This window comes from Polistes fuscatus, unplaced genomic scaffold, assembly GCF_010416935.1.
Source record: "Polistes fuscatus isolate 324 unplaced genomic scaffold, CU_Pfus_HIC Scaffold3, whole genome shotgun sequence".
NCBI classification, from domain to species: domain Eukaryota; kingdom Metazoa; phylum Arthropoda; class Insecta; order Hymenoptera; family Vespidae; genus Polistes; species Polistes fuscatus.
Genome location: NW_025113107.1, coordinates 6,944,825 through 6,965,847, shown reverse-complemented (window position 1 = coordinate 6,965,847; position 21,023 = coordinate 6,944,825). Strand labels below are relative to the sequence as shown.

At 31.1% G+C, this 21,023-nt stretch overlaps 1 protein-coding gene across 4 annotated transcripts in view; it reads left to right on the top strand.

The window, feature by feature from the left end:
* Nucleotides 1-348: 348 nt before the first annotated feature.
* LOC122520275 (neo-calmodulin-like) overlaps nucleotides 349-21,023 on the top strand; it is a 91,819-nt gene continuing 71,144 nt past the window's right edge. For 2 of the 4 annotated variants that reach the window (XM_043640361.1, XM_043640362.1), the window contains exon 1: nucleotides 350-1,126. In XM_043640361.1, coding sequence (XP_043496296.1) covers nucleotides 1,088-1,126 — 39 coding nt within the window. In that variant the 5' untranslated portion in view covers nucleotides 350-1,087. Of the gene's footprint in view, nucleotides 1,127-21,023 lie in introns of all 4 variants that reach the window. The other 2 variants (XM_043640359.1, XM_043640363.1) reach the window with 2 other exon arrangements.

Here is a 21,023-nt window from a genome sequence, read left to right as displayed (position 1 = left end):
ATTTCTTTTACAAAGAATAAATAAAAATTGAACGTTGTTAAGGGAAAGAAAAATGAAAAAGAAGAAAGAAAACCTATAAAAGAAAAGAAAATGCGCGAGCTTCCTTTGGAATTTAAGTGTATTTCTTAGCCTGGTACGGTCGACCTTGGCTCCCTCGATCGTCCCGAAAGTAGGCGCGGCCCTGGCTAGAATAGAAGAAGAAACAAAGAACGAGGAAGGTAGGAATAGAGATAGAGATAGAGGTTGAGAAGGGTCGTGCGCGCGCGCACCTCGCTCGGGGGTGGGTTCGACAAAGTGGTCCGGCGCGCCACCACCTCGACGCATGTACGGCCAGGCCGCAGAACGAAGAACCGGTCAGACGCTCGTCAGCCGCGTCTAGATACATCCTTCCTACGAACCATCCTACATATTTTTCACGTTAAGCGTGTTAAAAAATAACAAGTTATTTTTTTCCTCTCTAACTTTCTCTCTCTCTCTCTCTCTCTGTCTCTATCTCTATCTCTGTGTTTCTGTCTTTCACTTTCACGATTAAACGAGAACATTTAGATTTGTTCTCTTCTTCTCTCTCTCTCTCACACACCCTCTCCCCCTCTCCTTATCTTTTTCTGTTTCCCTTTACGTTATCCTACTCATCGAGTAAACTCGAGTATCGTCTCGAATATTAAGTTTAGTACGTCAATCATTCCAATCGTTAACGCGAAACCTTCTTCTCCTTTTCGAAAATAACATTTTTCAAAAAAAGTAGAGATAAAAGATAGAAAGAAAGATAGGGGAGTTGTTGTCCAGTCGCGATTCGCGTATTATAAAGAAAAGAGATCAAAATCGTGAGGAAGAAGAAGAATTAGACGAAGTGGAGAAGGAGGACAGAGGATAACAGAAGAGGACGCAACGACCACCTGTAGTAGTCCTTTCTGCTCACGAGCCAACTGTCTTTGATATTATATTCCTTCGAATCCGTCCTTTTCCGGAGAAATTTTTCTCATACAGGGATTGACGGACATCATCTTGGAAATCTTTGTCGTGGGAGTTAGAAGCGAACGACGTTTTGTCCAGCTACCGTTAGAGCCTTTCCAGGATTACCACCAAAATGAAGACCTCATCGTTCTCTCTTCGTGTTATGCGCAGGGTGAGTGAATTTTTGTCTCTCCTCTTTTCTTTTTCTCTTCTACGTTATCGTTAATTTTGTTATTATCGTTGTATCCATCTCTGTTTGTTTTCCTATATTTTTCTTTCATTTTATTTGTTAGTTCTGATTCGATCTTTCTCTCTCAAATGACGATGACAATCTTAACGGTTATCTGTGATGATTCTCCAATGAGAAAAAAGGTTCTCGAGTGTTCTCGAATTTTGATCAACGTTCTTTTCTTCAGAATATTCAAAATTTCATAGTTCCAACACGAATCGAATGTCAGCGCAGCTCGTAATTTTGAATTTATCAGGATTAATAGGTACTCTAGATACATACACGTAATTTACCCTTGCGCTCGTAAGATTTACGATCGAATCGTGATTACATTTATGGACTACCCTCGTTCACGTATAATAGAAGGCATCCGATCCAAAAGGTATCTATATATTTTCAGGGGAAACGACGGACAGCTTCTAGCACGCCGATAATGTTCCGTAAATATTTGACTGTGAGTCTACGCGCGATCAAGATTCCTCATCAAACTCGATTTACTTTTTATAAAAACGATTAACGCGTACAAATATATATCGTTTTAAATCGTTATTAAATACGTACATTTATTTGTGCCTAGCGTACGTATTCGATCATTATGAATTTTGTTTATCCCTATTAGGAGAATATTCTTGCACCTACTTTGAAAAGGTTCGATTAGATTGTAGGATAAACTGCTAAAGAGAGAAAAAGACAAGAAGAGAGAAAGAGAGAAGGATAGAGAATATAGAGATTCTATTATCGACTCTATTTTCTTTATACGTTCGACCTTTTTCTATTTCTGGCTTGGAATATAAAGTATACGATTGTTGCGTTCGTTTCCTATAGTATACAACAATGAAACATATTTGAATGTTCCAATATGATTACGACGATTCAATTTAGATAAGCCATGTTGTTTTGATTAGTTTTTACATTATAAATCTGATACCGTTTCTTTGTAAAAAATATTGTTAAAATTGTAATTGATTTAATAGAATATTAAAAAAAAAATAAGCCAATTTTTTTTCGCTCTATTAAACCTTCCGATAACTAAGGATTTCTTTATGCTTGATGGACAAAGAAGATTGCGAGGAAAAAAAAAAGAGAGGGAAAGTTTTCATCAATTATGTTAAGGAGAAGCGTCTCGTGGGAGTGAAATTTGGAAATAGCGTAGGGAGTAAAGAGGGTCTGTTCAAGATCGAGTTAAAAGTAAATCTTTACCAAAAACGAAAAACCAAAAAACAAAAAAGAAACATTGTCTGAAAATTATGTAAGACGTAAATCATTTTGAATTACGTTTCGAGTTTGAATACTCTTTATTTGTCTAGTTTGATCGTATAGGTGATAATGTTCTATTTTTCACTACAGTTGATTTCCATCTTGATTTTTAGTTATACATTTCAACGAAGTATTTAAAAATAACATTCATTTTTACATTTTGAGTAGATTTAAACTAAAAGTTTATCGTGCGAGAATTAACTTCGCACAAGCCTTGACGTATAGCGTATTTTATTCTCTATCACAATTCGTGATGCAATTAAGGGTGGTAATGAAGTAGAATTTTTGTAGAAAGAATCAGAAAGAGATAGAGGGAGAGAGATAATCATAAGCATGCATCAAATCCTACTCTTATGTGACTCGTTTTACGTTAAATTATTCTATAGTCGGTTCTAATTTGTATCATTCAAAATGGTAATTAATGATATAACAATAATAACTTTTAAACGTAAGTTATTTTTTTTTTTATATCAAATTTAATATTTTTCTGCATAGGTCAACGCATGATCTCGTTAATTAGGTCGAATTTATGTCATCAAAAAATCGTTTGATACTTCGAATGACCTTTCTTTGAAACTTGCTACATGTTTTATCTTTAGAAGTATCAGTTTTTGTACGCGAATATATTAAGTTGTGTTACATCTTATTGCGTAAGTACAGTCTTCTTCCCGCCAAATTTTTTCTCAAATATATATTCAATTAATATTGTATATTATCAAAAAGAGAAAAAAGTGATTTAACGAGCAATTATTTCCTTCTTCGATAATAGAAATTATTAATTACATCGAAAATGTCGTTAAATGCACTTATGTTCATATGATCATAAATTCGATTAATTTCATTTCGAATTACACTCGTTTGGAAATATTCAAGATTGGACACGTAATACGGATTTCCGATTACAGATTCATCGCGTATAGATTCATCGGAAAATAGTAGAAATTCTTTGAAAAAAGATTTAATTAGAAAGGTGAAAACTTTTAATTTGAAACAAGTTCCTATTAAAAGCCGCTGCTCTCTTTTGCTACTTTAAGCTTTCTCAAGGATGTCATATATTTCAAAGTCGACACGGTAGCAAGCAGTACCTACTATACTGAGGTCACAGCTTGGCCGCCATTAACTTCCCTCGATTACGTTCTGGAAGATGACGGAATAAGTTTATAAAGGTGTCGCAGACGGTAATCCGAACGGGTTCTTGTAAATCGAGTGTTCTGCTTTTTCCCTTCTTTCTCTTTGCTTCTCTTTCTCTTTTTTTCGAAAGAGAGTATTGGGATTAAGTTGGAAAATGGAAAAAGTTTAAAAAATGTAATGAAACTTGGCTAATCTGGTTGTTATCAACCGTGAGATTCATTTTAACTTTTAATTTATATTTGAATCACATTTATTTAATAATTATTTTCTATACATTATTATAATAGAGGGGAGAGAGAGATAGACAGATAGATAGATAGATAGATAGATAGATAGATAGATAAAAAGATAGATATACATATGTAGAGAGAGAGAGAGAAGGTTACTTTCATAGATAATACAGAGTAATTAATTTACAAGATAAATGCCTAAGGATTATTCCAAGATTAAAGTTGAAAATATTCGAAACTTTCGAAGGTCGTTCTTTATATATTTGATATCGTTCTTTTTTCAGTACCGTTCATCATTGTATCCACAATGCAAATGCGTACTTGTTCATTGCATAAATAAGTATCGTCGTTATTCTCGAGAAATCTTTCATCTTGTATTTTCGTAAGCTTTGAAGCATACGCCATTAGATGTCTTTTATTCTTCGTGAGACAAGCAGAGCGCATTTTCTGTATGAAACTTACGACGCGAATATGTAAATTTGTATTGCATAGTTACTCGATTCAGAATAGTATCATTTCGTAGGATATGATGTTTTGTTTATTATTCAATAGCTAAAAGGTCAAGATATTTATTTTCTTTTTGTGCGAATGGACAAATTAAAGCGAAGTGGGGAAAAGGTAGGTAGGAAAGATGAGTTAATTCTTAACAAAAATGACGAAGGTTATTTGCTTAATATGCATATTCAAAAGGATTCTATCAAGTATGATAATTTGCCACCTTTACTGTGTCGCGTTTCCTTTATACATGAAACTAATAAAGTTTCTCTTTCGCGTATGCAACAAAGCTATTCTACCTCACGTTCAATGTTCTGTACTTTCGTTGTGTTGGATCTAGTTTCTGTGTGGACGAATAATATTGAACGTCTAGCTAGCAACAGGATTGCAATTAAGTGTCGAATATTAATTGATCGAGCAAGTGATAGTTGAAACCCAATACAACCTAGCATTTACTTTCATTCGTACTCGTTTAAAGCATATATTTTATTTTTTTTTTTTCTTTGTTTTCTAGCATAGAGAAAAACGTTCGTTGAAAGTCGAGAAGATTTCCAGAGTGTGAGAACAATTTTTTATCATTATCGAATAATATTTCTGAAATGAAAACTAGAGTTAGATGAAACTATTTTTTAATATCGATCAGTTACAGTTCTAACGTTTTCATGTAAACGCAAATAAAATTTTACTTATTGTTAGCCGGAATATATGAATTCGGTTAACCTGGCAACATGCAACTCAAACCTCTTTTCCGTACGAACGGTTGTATTCGTAATATACTATATGATATCTCATACCGATGTTGTATTGGAAAGAATTTTTGAAATATTACAAAAGTACATGATGCGATTTTATTAAACGTATTATAACTTTAATAATAAAATAAATAAAATACTTTCTTTGGGAAGTTTGTTCGTCACCTTACATATAAGTCCAAGTTAATTTTATGAGAAAACATTCAAGAAACTGAAAGAGTAATTTCGATTTTGATAACTTTTTCGTAGTTTAATTAAACCGATCTAACTTTAATAAAGAAATTTTAACATGTGATATTTAATATTGACAGTGAGAAATAAGAACAAGTATAAAAGAAAAAAGAAGATATACGATTAAACTTTTTGTTTAACTTTTTGTATTACTTCTGTTAAAAAGATAAATAAAATTAAACACATAAAAAGTAAATTTGTCGAAGTAATGCATTCGTCTAGTTAAATATATAAATATATATAGTTAGTTCATACGTTTTATCGGACTTGATATTGAGGATTGATTTTAGATTGGTCTTATAAAATCGATTCGTCAAACTCAAATTCGATTTATGTTGTCAGAACGAACGAAATTAATACGAGTATCGAATTATATTATCTTGATCGGGAAATTGTATTTTCTTGGAACATATGTAAAAGGAAAAATACAAACTCGTTCACATTTCCTACATTTTTAAATTTGAAAAATTAGTATGCTGTAAAATTGTGTATATGAGTATACATATATGAGTTCATACAGGTTGATCGAAAAGTCTTGTTAATGAACTGAGAAAGTAGACATTTTTTTTAGGCAGATATTTGGAGTGATGGTATTGTAGGCTTATACTTTTTAAACAACACTGTAACTAAAGGTTCATATCAAGAAATGAAAAACAAAATATTGTCATTTCATTTATAAAACAGTATTGATTTTATTTTTTGTTTACCTTTTCTCGGGACACCCTGTATATCGAATTTGGAACAAGCTCGATTTAAAATACGTTCTTTTAGTTCGCTATACCTTATGTTAGAATCGTAGAAGCTCCTTCACGCTAATTAGTCAACGTTGTATGTTGAAAATCAAGCACGAGAAGCGATGTATATAATCAATAGTTGAAGAGAGTCCCAGCGGATTAAAAGTCTTATAATAAATAGAATTAAATCGTTCTATTTCGTTTCGAGCTACTAGTCGTTCGAGATTGTAATCGAGATGAGCAAGGTGACTTGCTCTTGAATAATAATATTCGAGGATCCGCATACGTGACTTTACTCTGTTTTGAGGCTTATACCAAGGTTCGATGTAATTACTGGCTTAGCCATTATTAAATACAAGTTCGCGCATAATTTCATTATGGTTGACGTGATTACGTCTATTCCGATTTGACGTCATTGGTTTCAAATTTAACGAGTAATTATTTCTTGTTAATTGACAAAATTGACAATTAGTATGACTGTAATAATAATTATCATTTATTATTATTCATAATTATTTTAGATTATTATAAATATATTATTAATAATGAAATCATATATTGCAATTAAATTATTCATATTAATATTTAAATTCTTATATTATTAATATGATTAATTATAATAATTTTTGTTTTCGTTATTATTATTATTATTATTATTATTATTATTATTATTATTATTATTATTATTATTATTATTATTATCATTATTATTTTATTCGAAAGGTATTGAATTTGAAATATTTCTCAAAGGTTTAACGTTTTATATTTCCTCACGGTATTATTTGATTTTCAACTTCTCTACTTTTATATCTATCTGTATTTCGCTCTATTTCTATTTCTCCTTTTTCCTTCGTCGAAATAAGAAACGATACGCGCACGAAATTGAGTTTATCGTGAAGTTCTTTGATATTCTTCAATCGAAGGCGTCTTTCTTTGCAAATTTTTGTTCCTTCGAGATGTAACGTCAAAGACGTGTGCGCATCAAAATCTTAATATATATATATATTTATTTACCTATTTACTTTCCCTTTTTTTCTCTTTTTCTTTTTCTTTACGAGGAAATTGCATATCGAAAGTTTACGGAGTTCGCTTTATCATGTCAGTGCAATTATATGAATCGATTTTGCGACAAAGTTAACAACGATGGCAAAAATCTAAAGACGTGCTAGTTATGAACATTTCTTGTATTACATGCTTTTCGAAATACTTTCAAATTTGACGTCCATTTGATAGCAACTTTTAGAATTTTTACTCTCAAATACCTTATTATCAAATAAAACTTTTGTTATTTTTTTGTTGTTTTTAAATTAAACTTCAGATATTATTTACGTTCATATGTTGCTATTAATTTAAATGTCTTCTCTTTCCATCATATTTCTCTTGCTATTATTTTATAATTACTCGCAAATAAGGGTGCCGTGTTTTTCAATCATTTCTTTTTTAAACATATTATACAGTAACACAGAAAATACTTTCCAGAGAAATTTATGATAGTTTTACTCTCAATTGAACTTCCATATCTTGATATATTTTTTATCTCTCTCTCTTCCTTATTTTATTCTCATTTATAGAAGATAAAGATACAAACTAATTCAATACGTTCCGCGTTAATCTGTTTTCCAATTTCGTTTTAACGCATAGTATGCATTTATTATATGTGTGTGGGTGATTGGAATAAGAGAATATGTCAATTTGGACATTTTTGAATGCAAATTATCGTTTAAACGTAAAAAACAAATAAACGGTTTTGAGTAAGCTTTCTTTATCAGATTATTTTAGGCCAGTACGGCATAGAGATTGAACTTACATTTATTGTTAAAGTGCGTAAGAGTGATATAGAATGACAGTATGAAGAGAGGGAAGACATAAGTGTTGGATCGAAAACAAAAAGACAGTATATGAAAAGATTTAATAAAAGAACGATCATAAATAGTAATAAGTTGAAAGAAAATACAGTGGATTTTCATATTGCTCGGTGTATAAATTCGCGTTATAGGAAATAGCATTGTACAAAAATGTTTTTCATAAAACAGGATTATTTTTATTGTTTATTTTTTTATAAAATAATTTTCAGTTAATTCATGAAAATATATGTATTAGATATAAATGTTAATAAGATTTTTCTTTTCTGCAAACTATTCCTGACAATATACCTACTGGTCGAAAATAAAAAATAAAAAATAAAAAAAGCAATTAAGAAATAGAAGCAAATGGTGGCGATGAAGACAATATAATGTAATGTTCAATTAATGCAAATGTAATTGCCAAATGCAACGAATTCCTGCATTTGACTATATAACGTGTTCTACACATACTCACGTTATAAGGAAACAGTATTCGCAACATCTTTAATACTATAAAAAGTGATAGCATCAATTAATATATTCTTTAGTTATTTCCGTGAAATGTTTATTCATTATTACGTTCATATTGTTTACCATCCATTTCTATTAAATTTAATATTCTCCAATCAAAAAATCTTATTGAATATTTTGAAAGAAAATATTTGTAGTCTTTGATAGCGTGAACGTTTTGTCGTTAAATATATTTAAAATACTCATGAAAATCGATATTGATCCTGAGTATTTTTTTCTTTTTTCCTTTTTAACAGGAAAGAAATTTGCATGTTCCGTTCGAGGTTGAAACACCAATAGCAGTAGTATTGCAGTAAGGTGGTTCGCCTGTTCTATCGCAATAGCCCTGGCTGACAAGGTCTGTTGTTGCGCCACTCCCATCTCTGACTAGAGCTTCCATTTCCTAGTTTCTAGTTTCTAGTAAGGGTTGCAAGGCAGCCAGCCATCCGTGGTTGTTGCTTTGTCCTTTTCCACTTCTTGTTCACATAAATACATACAAGCATACACCCACACGCAATATTTTCCTTGCCTATGGCAATACTTGAAGCTTATTCGCTACAGTACACGTAAAGCTTAGAAAGCCATGCATTCTCGTCTCGAGATCAACTTTTCGAAGCTTGCATTTTCTCTTCTCATCCGTTTTCTCTCTTTTCTTTATTTTTCTTTTATCTTTTTCTCGCATGATATATCTCTATAAAAAAACATCTCTATGAAAGAAACACTACTTTGAGCCTAGTCTTGTTTCTTATTTACGCATGTGAATTATTTGTTTCTTAAGATGGTTCTTTTAAACGATCTAGGAAGAAAGGATACTTACTTCTTTCTGGTTTATGTATTTTTACAAGTACAAGAATTTACTATGATATATGTGCTGTTTGTTTTTCTAACGTAAGAAATAGATAGATAGAAAGAGAAAAAGAGAAAGAATATGTTATATTTATGTAGAAAGAGGTCAAAATTTAGAATAAAACTTGACATTTTACGAGAGGAACAAAATGATGTACTAGAAGAACGAGATAATAATCGTGACCTATGTAAAATTGCTCGAGTCGTACCACATAAGAAAATAAGCATATAAAATATGTGATATTATATATAAACAAAAAACATATTTTTTTTTCATAACTTTTTTTAACATTGATTTCATTGATCTTAATAAAATTTCAAATGTGCAATTTAGACAGTGATACAATTTGAGTAACCATATCCTACATATATGTGCATAAAAGTATTTCAAAAATATTCGGATCTGCAGAAACGCCACCAGAAAGGGAATAAAAGAGGGAACTGAAAAATTGGTGCTTCTATAAAATAGTAGAAATTGCGAGGACAAACATGTGTGGTTCGCTATAATTTTCTGCGTATCGATAAAGAATAACAGTTTTTACAAGCAGCACAGAGAGACGCTTTCACCATTTTCCTATTTTCTTTCTTTCTTTCTTTCCAACAATGAAATTGAATTCAAGGAAAACACGTTCGATTGGAAAAATTCGTATTGTTAAGGAATAGCATGGTAGAAGATTTTAATGATACAGTGAAAAAAGTTTATTGTGAAATCTTTAAAAAAGAACAATAAAACAAACAGAGTGAAATAAAGGAATGAACAATGTATTTCGAGTTAATTTAATTTAGGAGATTATCAACTGACTCATCGTATAGCCTTTTTTTAATGCAATTTCCTATGATTACATGAAATGTCCAATGGGATATACTACGAATTAATTGTCAAACATGCGCGATTAACAAGTCCTTGGTCTTGCCGCGAAACGACCACGAAATAATCAAAATAAGCACCTGCGTTATCCTTCCGTAAAACGCAAATGAAAATTGTAGGATTAACATTGAGAGAATTTTGGCTCGATTCTCTGAACGATTCTGTCTCAAGAAAGATTTTCTTTTATTAATGAAATCGTAATTTATTGTTTCTTTTTTTTTTTTTTTTTATTTCTTTTTCATCTTTCATGCAATATCTGTCAGTACATATAAGTTTTAGTTCGATCTTCGGATATCAGTATTGTTTGAATAAGAAAAAGAAGAAGAAGAAGAAGAAAAAGAAAAATAGAAGTTAAGTTTCTCCGAGTATATGTAGGTAGTATTCGATTCGATCAGCACAGACGGTTACTATGTAATCTAAGTAAATTCGATGGTAACATTTGGTACATTAACATTGACTACAAATCGAAACTGTTAAACTAAACTTCGCAGCTGTTATTGACAAAAAGTTTGCCCATCTTTTCCGAAGTTTTTGATAGTTGATAGGATAATAATATCCATGTAAAAGCAACCTTTTTTTGCTTCTGAGAATAATTTTCGATATTTCAACGGTACTAGTTTAATATTTTTTAAGTTTAGTAGCCGACGGGGACTTTTAAATCTTTCTTAATATCCAGTCTTTATTATTTGCATAAGTTGTGCAAATTTACTGAGTAACTCCCTAGGATTTTCACTAGAACTAGAAAGAAAAAGAGAGAGAAAGTATCGTAACATGATTTCGGATCTTTCGATAAGTTTTACGAAAAAGTCGATTTATTTTCTTCATATCGATTACGTCGGTGAAAACCATAAGAGTACGAAAGTTGAGTTCGATCATGCACGATATTCTAGAAGCAATGAAAATTGGCTAAGATTGTAGATTACCATAAAAGGTGGAGCAGAAAAAACAAAAAGAATTTGTTGAAATTGCTTTTCCGAGAAAAAGTACTATGATCTTAGATGTTTTCTTTCTTTTTCTTTTTAAATATCTACCATTTGTTTGACCTCGGTTATTAAGAAAAATTTCTTGTAAGTAATCTTGAAAATAAGTAATAGGAAGACGTATAAGAAGATAAAATATAATAAAAAACAAAAATATAGTATGAGTCTTGTTAAAGATCTTGTTTTCGTTTTTCATAGAAGGTAGAAGATGTAATTACATTTAGGAATCTTAAATATCAAACTGTGATTTCTATAGCATTATGATATAAAATATCTTTAATGATACGATTTTAAGATTTGTTAGTAACTGATGTGTTCCTTGTTACGGAAATTTACAATGTTTGCATTAGAAAAATTCTTTTTTCGTATTTGTATAAGAGAGAAAGAGTTAAGTATGATTATATAATGTATTGTTGTGATTTTATATAAAAAATATTTTTTGTACAATTTGGTTTTGTAAAAAGTAACGAAAAAGAAGTAGTAAATTAATGCATAATTGAGTAAAAACAAGTTAAAAAAAAAAAAGAAATAAAAAAGCTTAATTCTTTCTATGCAATGATCGATTTATTTTTAACACGTCGACGTATACTTTTTAAAATATTTCCTTGTTGTTATTGTAGAACAAGTTAAAAGTTGTATTTATAAGAAATAATAATAATAATAATGATTATAGTCATTATATATTTATCAAATTGTATTTTTTAACAAGAATATAAATGTCGTTTACGATCCCATCAATAAAAATTCGACTGTTATAGACGTTATTTGGGTGATAATGATTATATCGAAGATGAGATAGATGTAATGGCCCATGGAATGTGGTCAATCACGTGAAAATGGGTTTAGCACGTACGTTCGTAAAATTATTGTGATCGTTCACATGTATATTCGAACAGGCAACATCATATTAATAAACGAATCTCGCGCGATTTAGTATACCACCAATCACAGCATGACCTTTCATTGCGCAGACCGAGTTACCACGGTAATGGCAGTGTCCAATTTCGCGAACAACAATGATTCACGTTGCTTTTCACGAGTAGGATCGCTTGAAACTGTCTAATGAACAAATCGATTACTCGAGTCCGAGCTTTCTTATCGTTTCGAAGACTCTTCTAATCGAATTGAGTTTCATAGTTCGCGAAATGAAGAAATCGACTGTGGAGATTCGTTTCCGATTTAATCGATTATTCTTACGTATTACGCGAAATTATTTCATTTGGTGACAATAGAAAGTGTCGGTGTAAAATTTGTTTGAATTTTCTTACGAACGAACGAACGAACGAACAGGTAAAAATCAATTTTTTACAAAGACAGTTAACGTCAACGCGCTCAAATTTTTTTCTTCTTTTTTCCTTTTTTTTTTAATCCTTCGAGTAACAACTTTTGAAAAGATCTTTTTCAATTGAATGAATAGATGCCAGGCTGTGTCTTGCGCTATGAATTTTTTGTTTGCGGCAATAGGGAGAGTAATTTTATTTACGGTTAACCTTATCCATGATAAGAGAAGAGAAGAAGGAGGAGGAGGAGAAATCGAAGTAAAAGCATGGCTGAGAGGTGAGGTACGGACGTGACGTCGTTCTCCATGTCAATCGACGTTTAATAGTAATTATTAATATAAAATATCGTGCGGGACTTGTGGGTTTCGTTTAGGGTCGATCGATAAGACAAAACTTTTAGGACGTTAACGTAACGCGATTCTAACCAGAATTTTAACTATAAAATAATGAAACGTTGAAACATTTTACCCCGTAAAAGCTTATGTATATTGCGTACACGTATACACATATACATTTATGTACAATAAGTCACAGGAGTATTCGTACTCCATTTATCAATTTTAAACAATTGATATTTTCTCGTAATGCAATGTTTCAAAATTCTTTTGCTCGCTTTTCGTGAATTCATATAATACCTTGTAAAATTATTTAATGCTGTCTTGTTTCATACTTTACTACTTTTTTTCGTATGGTTATTTGATGGTTTAGCTAGTTATTTCATTAATTTATGAATTTCTCGCATTAACGGTAACATAGTCAACTATATAACCTTTTTCATTGTATAAGTTTTGGTATACGGATCCGTTTTCGCTTCGACCATGATATTATTTTATTTTTATTGTTCTCACACGTACGACTTTAGAAGGCAATAAAGAACGATTCCTTTCCGAACGTAACTCCAAGACTCATTCCTATATATATACTCGTCCGAAGGAATTGAAGTTACGGAAAAGATAGAAAGAATGAGAAAAGAAAGAACAAGAATAAGAACAACTGATTGGTTTACTTTCTTCTCCTATCCCATTTTTTCTATACCTTTTTTATATTTTTTTCATTTTTTCCGTATCAAAGCAAAATAAAAGCTCTCGAAAATTGAGCGTAGAAATAGTAGATACGTGTATATTCTCAAAAATTCTTAAGAAAACGAAGTAAAACGAAACGCGTAAATCATTTTCAACAGTTTGTAGAATTTGATATTATTTTTGCGAATCGATCGATCGATTTTCGATAGTTGCCTTTTTTTTTATGGTAAAATTTCAAACCCAGGATCGAGAATTGTTCTATTTTTTTTTCTTTTTTCTTCTTAATCAGGATCGAGAATCTTAATATCGCAGGCGGAAACTGGAAAAGAGCAGACTCGCTTCAAGAGTTTAATTTACCGGAAGTTAATTTTCGTAGAACGTTGTTAAGATATTAACGTTACGACATCTTGATAGACAAAGGTGAATATAATTTCACGGAGAGTGCTTACGATGAGAGATGAGTAAAATTATTCAAATTTTATATATTTTCTTTTACTTTTTTCTAATATTCCTTTTTAGAATTTTCGCAGTCTGTAGGTTCTTACGATCGATTTATTGAATTTACTTCGGTGGATTAAAAAAATTAATATACAAAGAAAAATTTCGATATTCGTTAATTGTTCAGTCGATTCTCGTTTGATTATGTCGATGTAAACCAGCATGCTTTGTGGGTTATCAAAAGCATTCCTCTGTTCCATGGAATCCGTTCGATTATTCGAACTTTGTGGAATTATAGTCCGCTCGTATTAATGTCGTTCTAGGTTGAGAAAATGCGATTTCGTGGATCATGAATGATTAATTCAGTGAAGAAAGACTGACATGAGAAGAAGAGAGAGAGATAGATAGAGAGAGAGAGAGCGAGAGAGAGAGAGAGAGAGAGAAAGAAAGAGAAAAAGAGATAAGAGATGGGTAAGGACTCTCGAAGAGAAGCAAACCCGTAATTAATTTGCACCTTAAGTTACACGATCCTTGCATTTCATTATCGCTAGCTTAAAAAAGCTCTTCTCGTGTTCGGATAGAATAAAACTCGAGTAGGAACTAGAATTTCATTCAACGTAGATATAACATTTCGCTACGTTTGTTTCGTCTTATAAACAGAGAAAATCTTGCAAGAATATCACATAAAATAAAAATTCTTCATTGATCTATCGAATAGATAAAAGAGAAGAGAAATACGAATCGAAAGCATTCGATAGGTTGAGTGAAAAACTAGTAGTAGGGAACCTTCGTTAAGGATTTAATGTCGCTCTTAGGATAAAAAATGATCTTGGATAGATCTATAAGCGTAATGGTTATCTCGATAAAGGCAGGTACTATATACGATTCGTGCGTAGGTGTCCCACAGAGTATAGGTATCTAGAATTTAATGGGGAGAAAAGAAAACTAATATAAGAGCAACAAGTTCCGTTAGATTTATCGTTTTACATAGATACCTGTTCGGACGCTCGTATAATACTTCAAGTGGATTAAATGGGAATTACATTGCGTGGGAAGATTATGGGATAGAAAGAGATAGACGAAGTCAAATTGATTAAATTCAATCATTCGTTAGCCGAGTGTGTGTGTTTTCTCCTTGACCAAAGAAACTTTTTTATTCGAACAATTTGTAAGAAGTTCTGAAGGAAACATTTGTGTGTTCTTTTGCATTTGTAGTTTTCTTTTATCTACCTACTCGAGGAATTAACAATAAAAAATCTTAACGTCGAGAATTTCTTGGCAATACTTTTTGAATAATCTCGCAAATTCTTTATTCGTGAAAAGAATGAATTGATTTGTCGTTAATAAAGTGACATAGTATTTTTTTTTTTCTTTTTTTTTTTTGGCGTGGGTTGGATCAATTTAAACGGTTGATGGTTCACGGGGCGACAATCGCCTCGTTGTCGTACTCTTTGTTGCGATGAATCGTCGGGTTTTCTCGTGTTCTCGTGCCAAAAATGGCGCCGAAAGGACGCCGATTTGTGACAGTGTTAATGGCTAATGGAGCAGTAAACGATAACCGTAGCGATGCTTATGAAATTTCCTTCATTCTTCTCAATTGCAGAATCGACTTAATTTTTCGTTAGAACGAACATTTACTTTCTCTCTTTATTTTTTGTTTCCTTTTCTTTTTTTCCGCTTTATTCAAAATATTTTTTTTTTATATCATTTAACGTAAGAAATATTTCTAAAAACGATCGTCAAATATTTCTATTATTTTTATTTTTAAATTATAATATTGGCAGGTAAATATATTTAAGCATTTATATAATATTAATTTTAATTTGATTTAAATAGGAAAAACAATACTATTTTTAAATTGTCATTTTACTTATCTTCAATAATTTCAAAATTTACCGTAGATTACAGACCACTATTCTAATCAATCCAAGAATAGAATTGTTTATACGTATAATTATGTTATATCATTAGTTCTATTCGCAGAAAATAAGAGAACGTGGCTATACGTTTTTCACGAGGAACAAAACGAATGGGAAAACTGAAATGACACGTTAGCAAAGCGTTCGCCTTTTCTCGGAAAATGACCTTCTTCTTTCCCATCGTGTTAATTAATTGCATTACTGAAAAAAAAATGTTGTGGCTTGGCTTATGATTATGTGATATCGTTATGCGCATGCATGTAAATGCAGATATGAGATACGTTAAAATAAAGTGCGGTGAAAATAATGAAATATTTTCCATTAAAATGTTCTCTCTCTCTCTCTCTCTCTCTCTCTGTATATATCTATCTATCTTTCTTTCTCTTTGTTATCTCCAGATGCACGAAATTGTTCTTGAAAAATATAATCTAGAAACCTAGAGTCGTAGAAGGAGTGCATTTTAGTTCTAACGTAGATAAAAGTATTTCTTTTTCCGAGAGCATTTCTCAGAAGACAGGAAAGGCGACTATTTTTGAAATTGCAGTTTTCATCGTTGAAATACCTAAAGCTTCTCACATTTTTCTTCTTTTTCCTTAGAAATGTTCGAGCCCTGAGTATTTTATTGCTATAGGAGAGAACGTAAGTTCGTATTTTAAATCCTCCCAAGCTTTTAGGCATAAAAGCTTTGCCAAGGGAAACGTTGAGAACGTTAAAAACGATTCCGACGAGCTGGTCTTTGCAAGAAAAAAAAAAAATAAGAGAAAGAAAGAAAAAAAGAAAGAAAGAAAGAAAGAAAATTAGAGAATTAACTTGTCCTCGTGGCAACTGCTTGTAGAGTTTTCCGTTAAAAGTCGTCAGCGAATGAATTTCTAGGACATTGGTGTGCAAGTGGTTATGGATATTTTTAAAAGCGACGCTTTATTAGACCACGTTGAAGTCTTTCCTATCGCAAGCCTATACATCACGCCTTAGCGGCAAATAATCCTGTCCTTTCATATATATATTCCAGTTGAAGTTCGATGAATTATTCATATACCTCGTATTCTACAACGGCGATGATTCTCTCGCGAAGTTTTTCCTACCCAAGCACCGTTTCTTCTTTTTCTTCTTATTTTTCTTATTCCACTTCTTACCATCACAAAGAATTTCCGTGACGGTTTGAAAAATCGTGAGATAGGAGAGAGGACGAGGATTTAAATACAAATTTTCTTTCGTAACCTTCTAGCTTTTTATTTCTTCTCGTTTTAAAGCTCGTATCGTATTGTATTAAACAATAAATTTAACTAGTGAAATATAACAACCCATAACACACACACACACACAAAGTCTAGTCAGATCATAAATAAGCTCCGCAAGAGTGTTATCATTCGATGTACAATAATTCGTTCCTATTTTTATTTTCATTTACTTTTTTTTTCTTTTCTTATTTTTTTCCCAAGCGTATGTAACGCGTTTCACGAAAGTATTATACGAAAAGAAAAAAAATAGATCGGATAGGAAAGGAAAGGTCGTTTTTACATGGCCTAAAGCTGCACGGCCTAAAGCTGCACCACAGAGTTCTGAAGTAACGCGGCCCACCTGTTGCTAGGCCTACGTCACTCGATCACGAGAGATCTCGAGTCTTTCGAGCTTTTTCAACTACAGCTACTTAAATATTCGCCCTCCAGTGAATAATAGTCATATCCTTTTATCTCAGGAAAACTTTGAATTATCTCTTTTTACGTAAGTATTATTGGTTATCAAGAAATAAAAACTCATTTGGGATTAACTTGAAAACTATGTTAATCTTGTTGATCTCGAACAGATGAGCCTGTTAGTGACAGTTTCTAAATAGTATTTTTTTTCTCTCTCTCTTTCTTTCTTTTTCTTTTTTTTTCTTTTTTTCTTGTATCATCGTTTTCATTTCTTTGATTATTTTTCCTAGTAATTATTTCAAGATACTTTCTTCATCGTGTTTTACTTTCTGGGTAGTCTAATTATCCTGTTTTTCCTTCCAGAATATTATCCCATAGCATTTTAGACGGATACGATTGATAGCACATTTTCTCTTTATAACTGCCAATGATTTTTCGAACAAGATATTTTTTCTTTTTGAATATTCTGAGCTTGAAATACTTTCTGCCGAAACTTTTCATTTGGACTGGTTGATTGCGATCGTTGCGGGCGGAATATTTTTCGTTAAGTGTGAACTCTGTTGATTGAATATACCAAACGCAACTAATACTTATTGTTAGTTATTACAGTAATTTTTTGACACCAAATTAAATAATGAATAAACGTTATTTTTGAATAATGATTATTTATTAAAAACGGTGGAATTTATTATTTGAAAATAACACATAAAAATTACACTCAATAGATATAATAAATAATAAGATAAGCTTTAAAGTTATATATTTTTAAACAACAAAATATTAATTTTGAAATCGCTACGTTCATTTCACTAAAAAGAAAACTTATAAATGTGTATCGACGAAATTGAAATTGTTTAATTATTCTGTTAAAAAAATGAATAGGTGACCCGTTCTCGGAAAAAAAATCATGTGTTGTTGATTACAGAGAGGCGGTAAAAAGATGTAACTTTTTTAGTAGTATTGAATAAGTGAGAGAAGGTGTTCATAGAGGAATGATTCGAACCCGTAAAAAGAGAGAGTAAAAAGACGTGATATTATTTATTTATTGTCGTGAACATTATGTTTCTATTTAATAATAAAATAATTTGTTAAATATTTCAAGCGACCTACGATGAGCTTTTTCTGATTTTGTCGATAAATATTTTATAAAAACAATAGAAGGTTATTGCGATAGGATAGTTCCGAGCAGGAAAATGTTATTTGTCCGTAAGTTCGAAAAGCAATTGCACTATCCAATTTAAATGATAATTTACTACACAATCGATAAATCGATTTTCGCTATCGGAGCGAAGTTACAACCATGTCAATAAAAACCAAATTCTCAATTCTCCTTTGAAGATTCATTACGAAAGCTTATCATTTCAGGTAGAAACTTCATTATCCTTTTATAGACGAATATAATAATGTAGAAGAAGTTTGAAATTTATCGGAATAATAGACAACGGTTGAACGTTTAAAGATAATAATAGATAATAAGGGAACAGGAGAAAATGAGAAGTGTTGTGTAGGTTAATGCTATGGGAGGTCACTAGTGATCTGTACTAAATTTGTTCGTAGAGCTACGGGAGTTACCAGTGACTCCCGAATAACATAAATTTGTTGCACATGATAATACATTTTAATTTATCTGTTCTAAATAATATTTCAATATAATATGTAACATATAATAACAAATTCGTATTGGTGCTACAGTAAAGTCGTGTGAAATTAGTGTGGGATTCAACGTGATAAGATAAACGTGAACGTTAAAATAATAGACAAGAAAACCGGTGAAAATAGGAAAATTGTGTTGTGCAGGCTAAGATAAAGATGAAAAGTTTTAAGAAGTTATTCAAGATTTATTAAGTTCGTATAGTTTAATATGTCAGTATATCATTCAGTTTTTTTAGAAATTGCTAATAATTATATGATCATTGTTGTTATTATTGTTTTACTTAAAAGTGTACGAATTTATTTTTCATAAACATTATTATTTGTTATTTTTATAATGATAATATAAAGGCAGTGTATCGAACTAATAGGGGCAATCATCGTAATAGTTGTCGAGATTAGATTAGAAGAGTATTAATATTATTTTTTTTTGTACAAAATTTGGTAGTAAAATATGTACGATACATATATTACATATATATATTCCTGATTTTTTGTTGAAATTTCTAAATCCATTTCTTTTTGAATATTTTTAGGTCATTTTGTTGTTTAACTGAGAATTATCAAATATTTTTATAATTTTTAATATTAATTTTTGTAAAATCTACGTTTCTTCGCTCAGAATTTTACAATAATTGCAAGTCAGGTTTCATGTGAAAATCTTCCATTCTAAAAAGAAAATTTTATCTCGTTATCGAATGATTAGAGATCTTGTTGCAGTTGAGAATAACGAGTAGATGAGTAGACGAATATTTTTTTCGTAGATGTTGCATAAATCATATGTAAATTCCATTTATATGATTTAATAAAAAAACTGTTGTTCTCATTGACGTGAATTTTGATTGAAATTTTACGACAATAAAGTTAATCATTGTTTCTGAAAGAAAGTCAAAAAAACAACAATATTTTATATATCAAAAATTGTCAATTCGTCACAGCTATAAATAAATTGTTTCCTTTTTATTCGTTAGCATTGTTTTCGACGTTGTCGTAATGATAAACTTCCCATGATTTTAATTGATAACAATTTCCTATCGTTGAATTTTTAAACCTGGTTCTGCAGGTAAAATTGAAGAAAACTGAAAAAAAGAAGAAAACAGTTGTAGAAGAAAATTGCGAGGGAAGTTAACGCAGAATATTTGAAAATAAGATGATGTTTAAATCGGTGTATGTCAGTGTTGATGTATGTAAGGAATATAAAAAGATTGTGCATTAAAGAGAGAAAGAGAGAAAGAGAGAGTGAGAGAGTAGTAAAGTACTTTCACATGGGATAACAGCTCAATGGAGAATAAGTTTGAAGACAAAATAAGAAAGAAAGTGAAATTAGTGTAATGTAAAGGAAAGATGAGTATAAGGTAGAAAAATGGAATACAATTTTCATGCTTAACTTGTTACATAACGGTAATCGAATCAATTCGGTATAATGATATTGATATATGTAAGGAATATAAAAAGATTACACGTGGAAGATGAAAAAGGGATTTAAAGTTAAAAAGTATTTGTTTGCATGTGAAATAATATGTCGGCGAAGAATAAATGTTCACAAAAATCTTCGATTAATTGATTGTATAACGATTTACAAATTTGTATCACCTTTTATACGCATCGTTTTCTTAGGGAAGGAAAGGCTTTGGAGAAAATCTAGTGTGTAGAATGGTCGTTCGATAGACTCTCACTCCTTACGCTCTGATAACGAACTACCCTTTCGGTCGATTTGAGAGCAGAGCGAGAAGTTCGGTTTCCACCTTGTTGCTAAGGAGACATCCCGCATCTTTCCATCGCCATCGCGTTTCAGCTCAGCAACCTCTAGAGATTTTCTTTCCCTCGTATTCGCCTTTACTTTTTAACTATCTCTTGAAATTTTTCTAATCGTTTTTTTCCCCATCATCGGTGCTATTGAGGTTTAATCAAAAAGAGTGTTACGAAACTTAGACCCGGTATAAAAGATCTAAAAAGTTTAATAAGATTTTCTTCAATTCAATTATTTATTTAAAGATCATTTTTTTTTAAAGTTGAAAT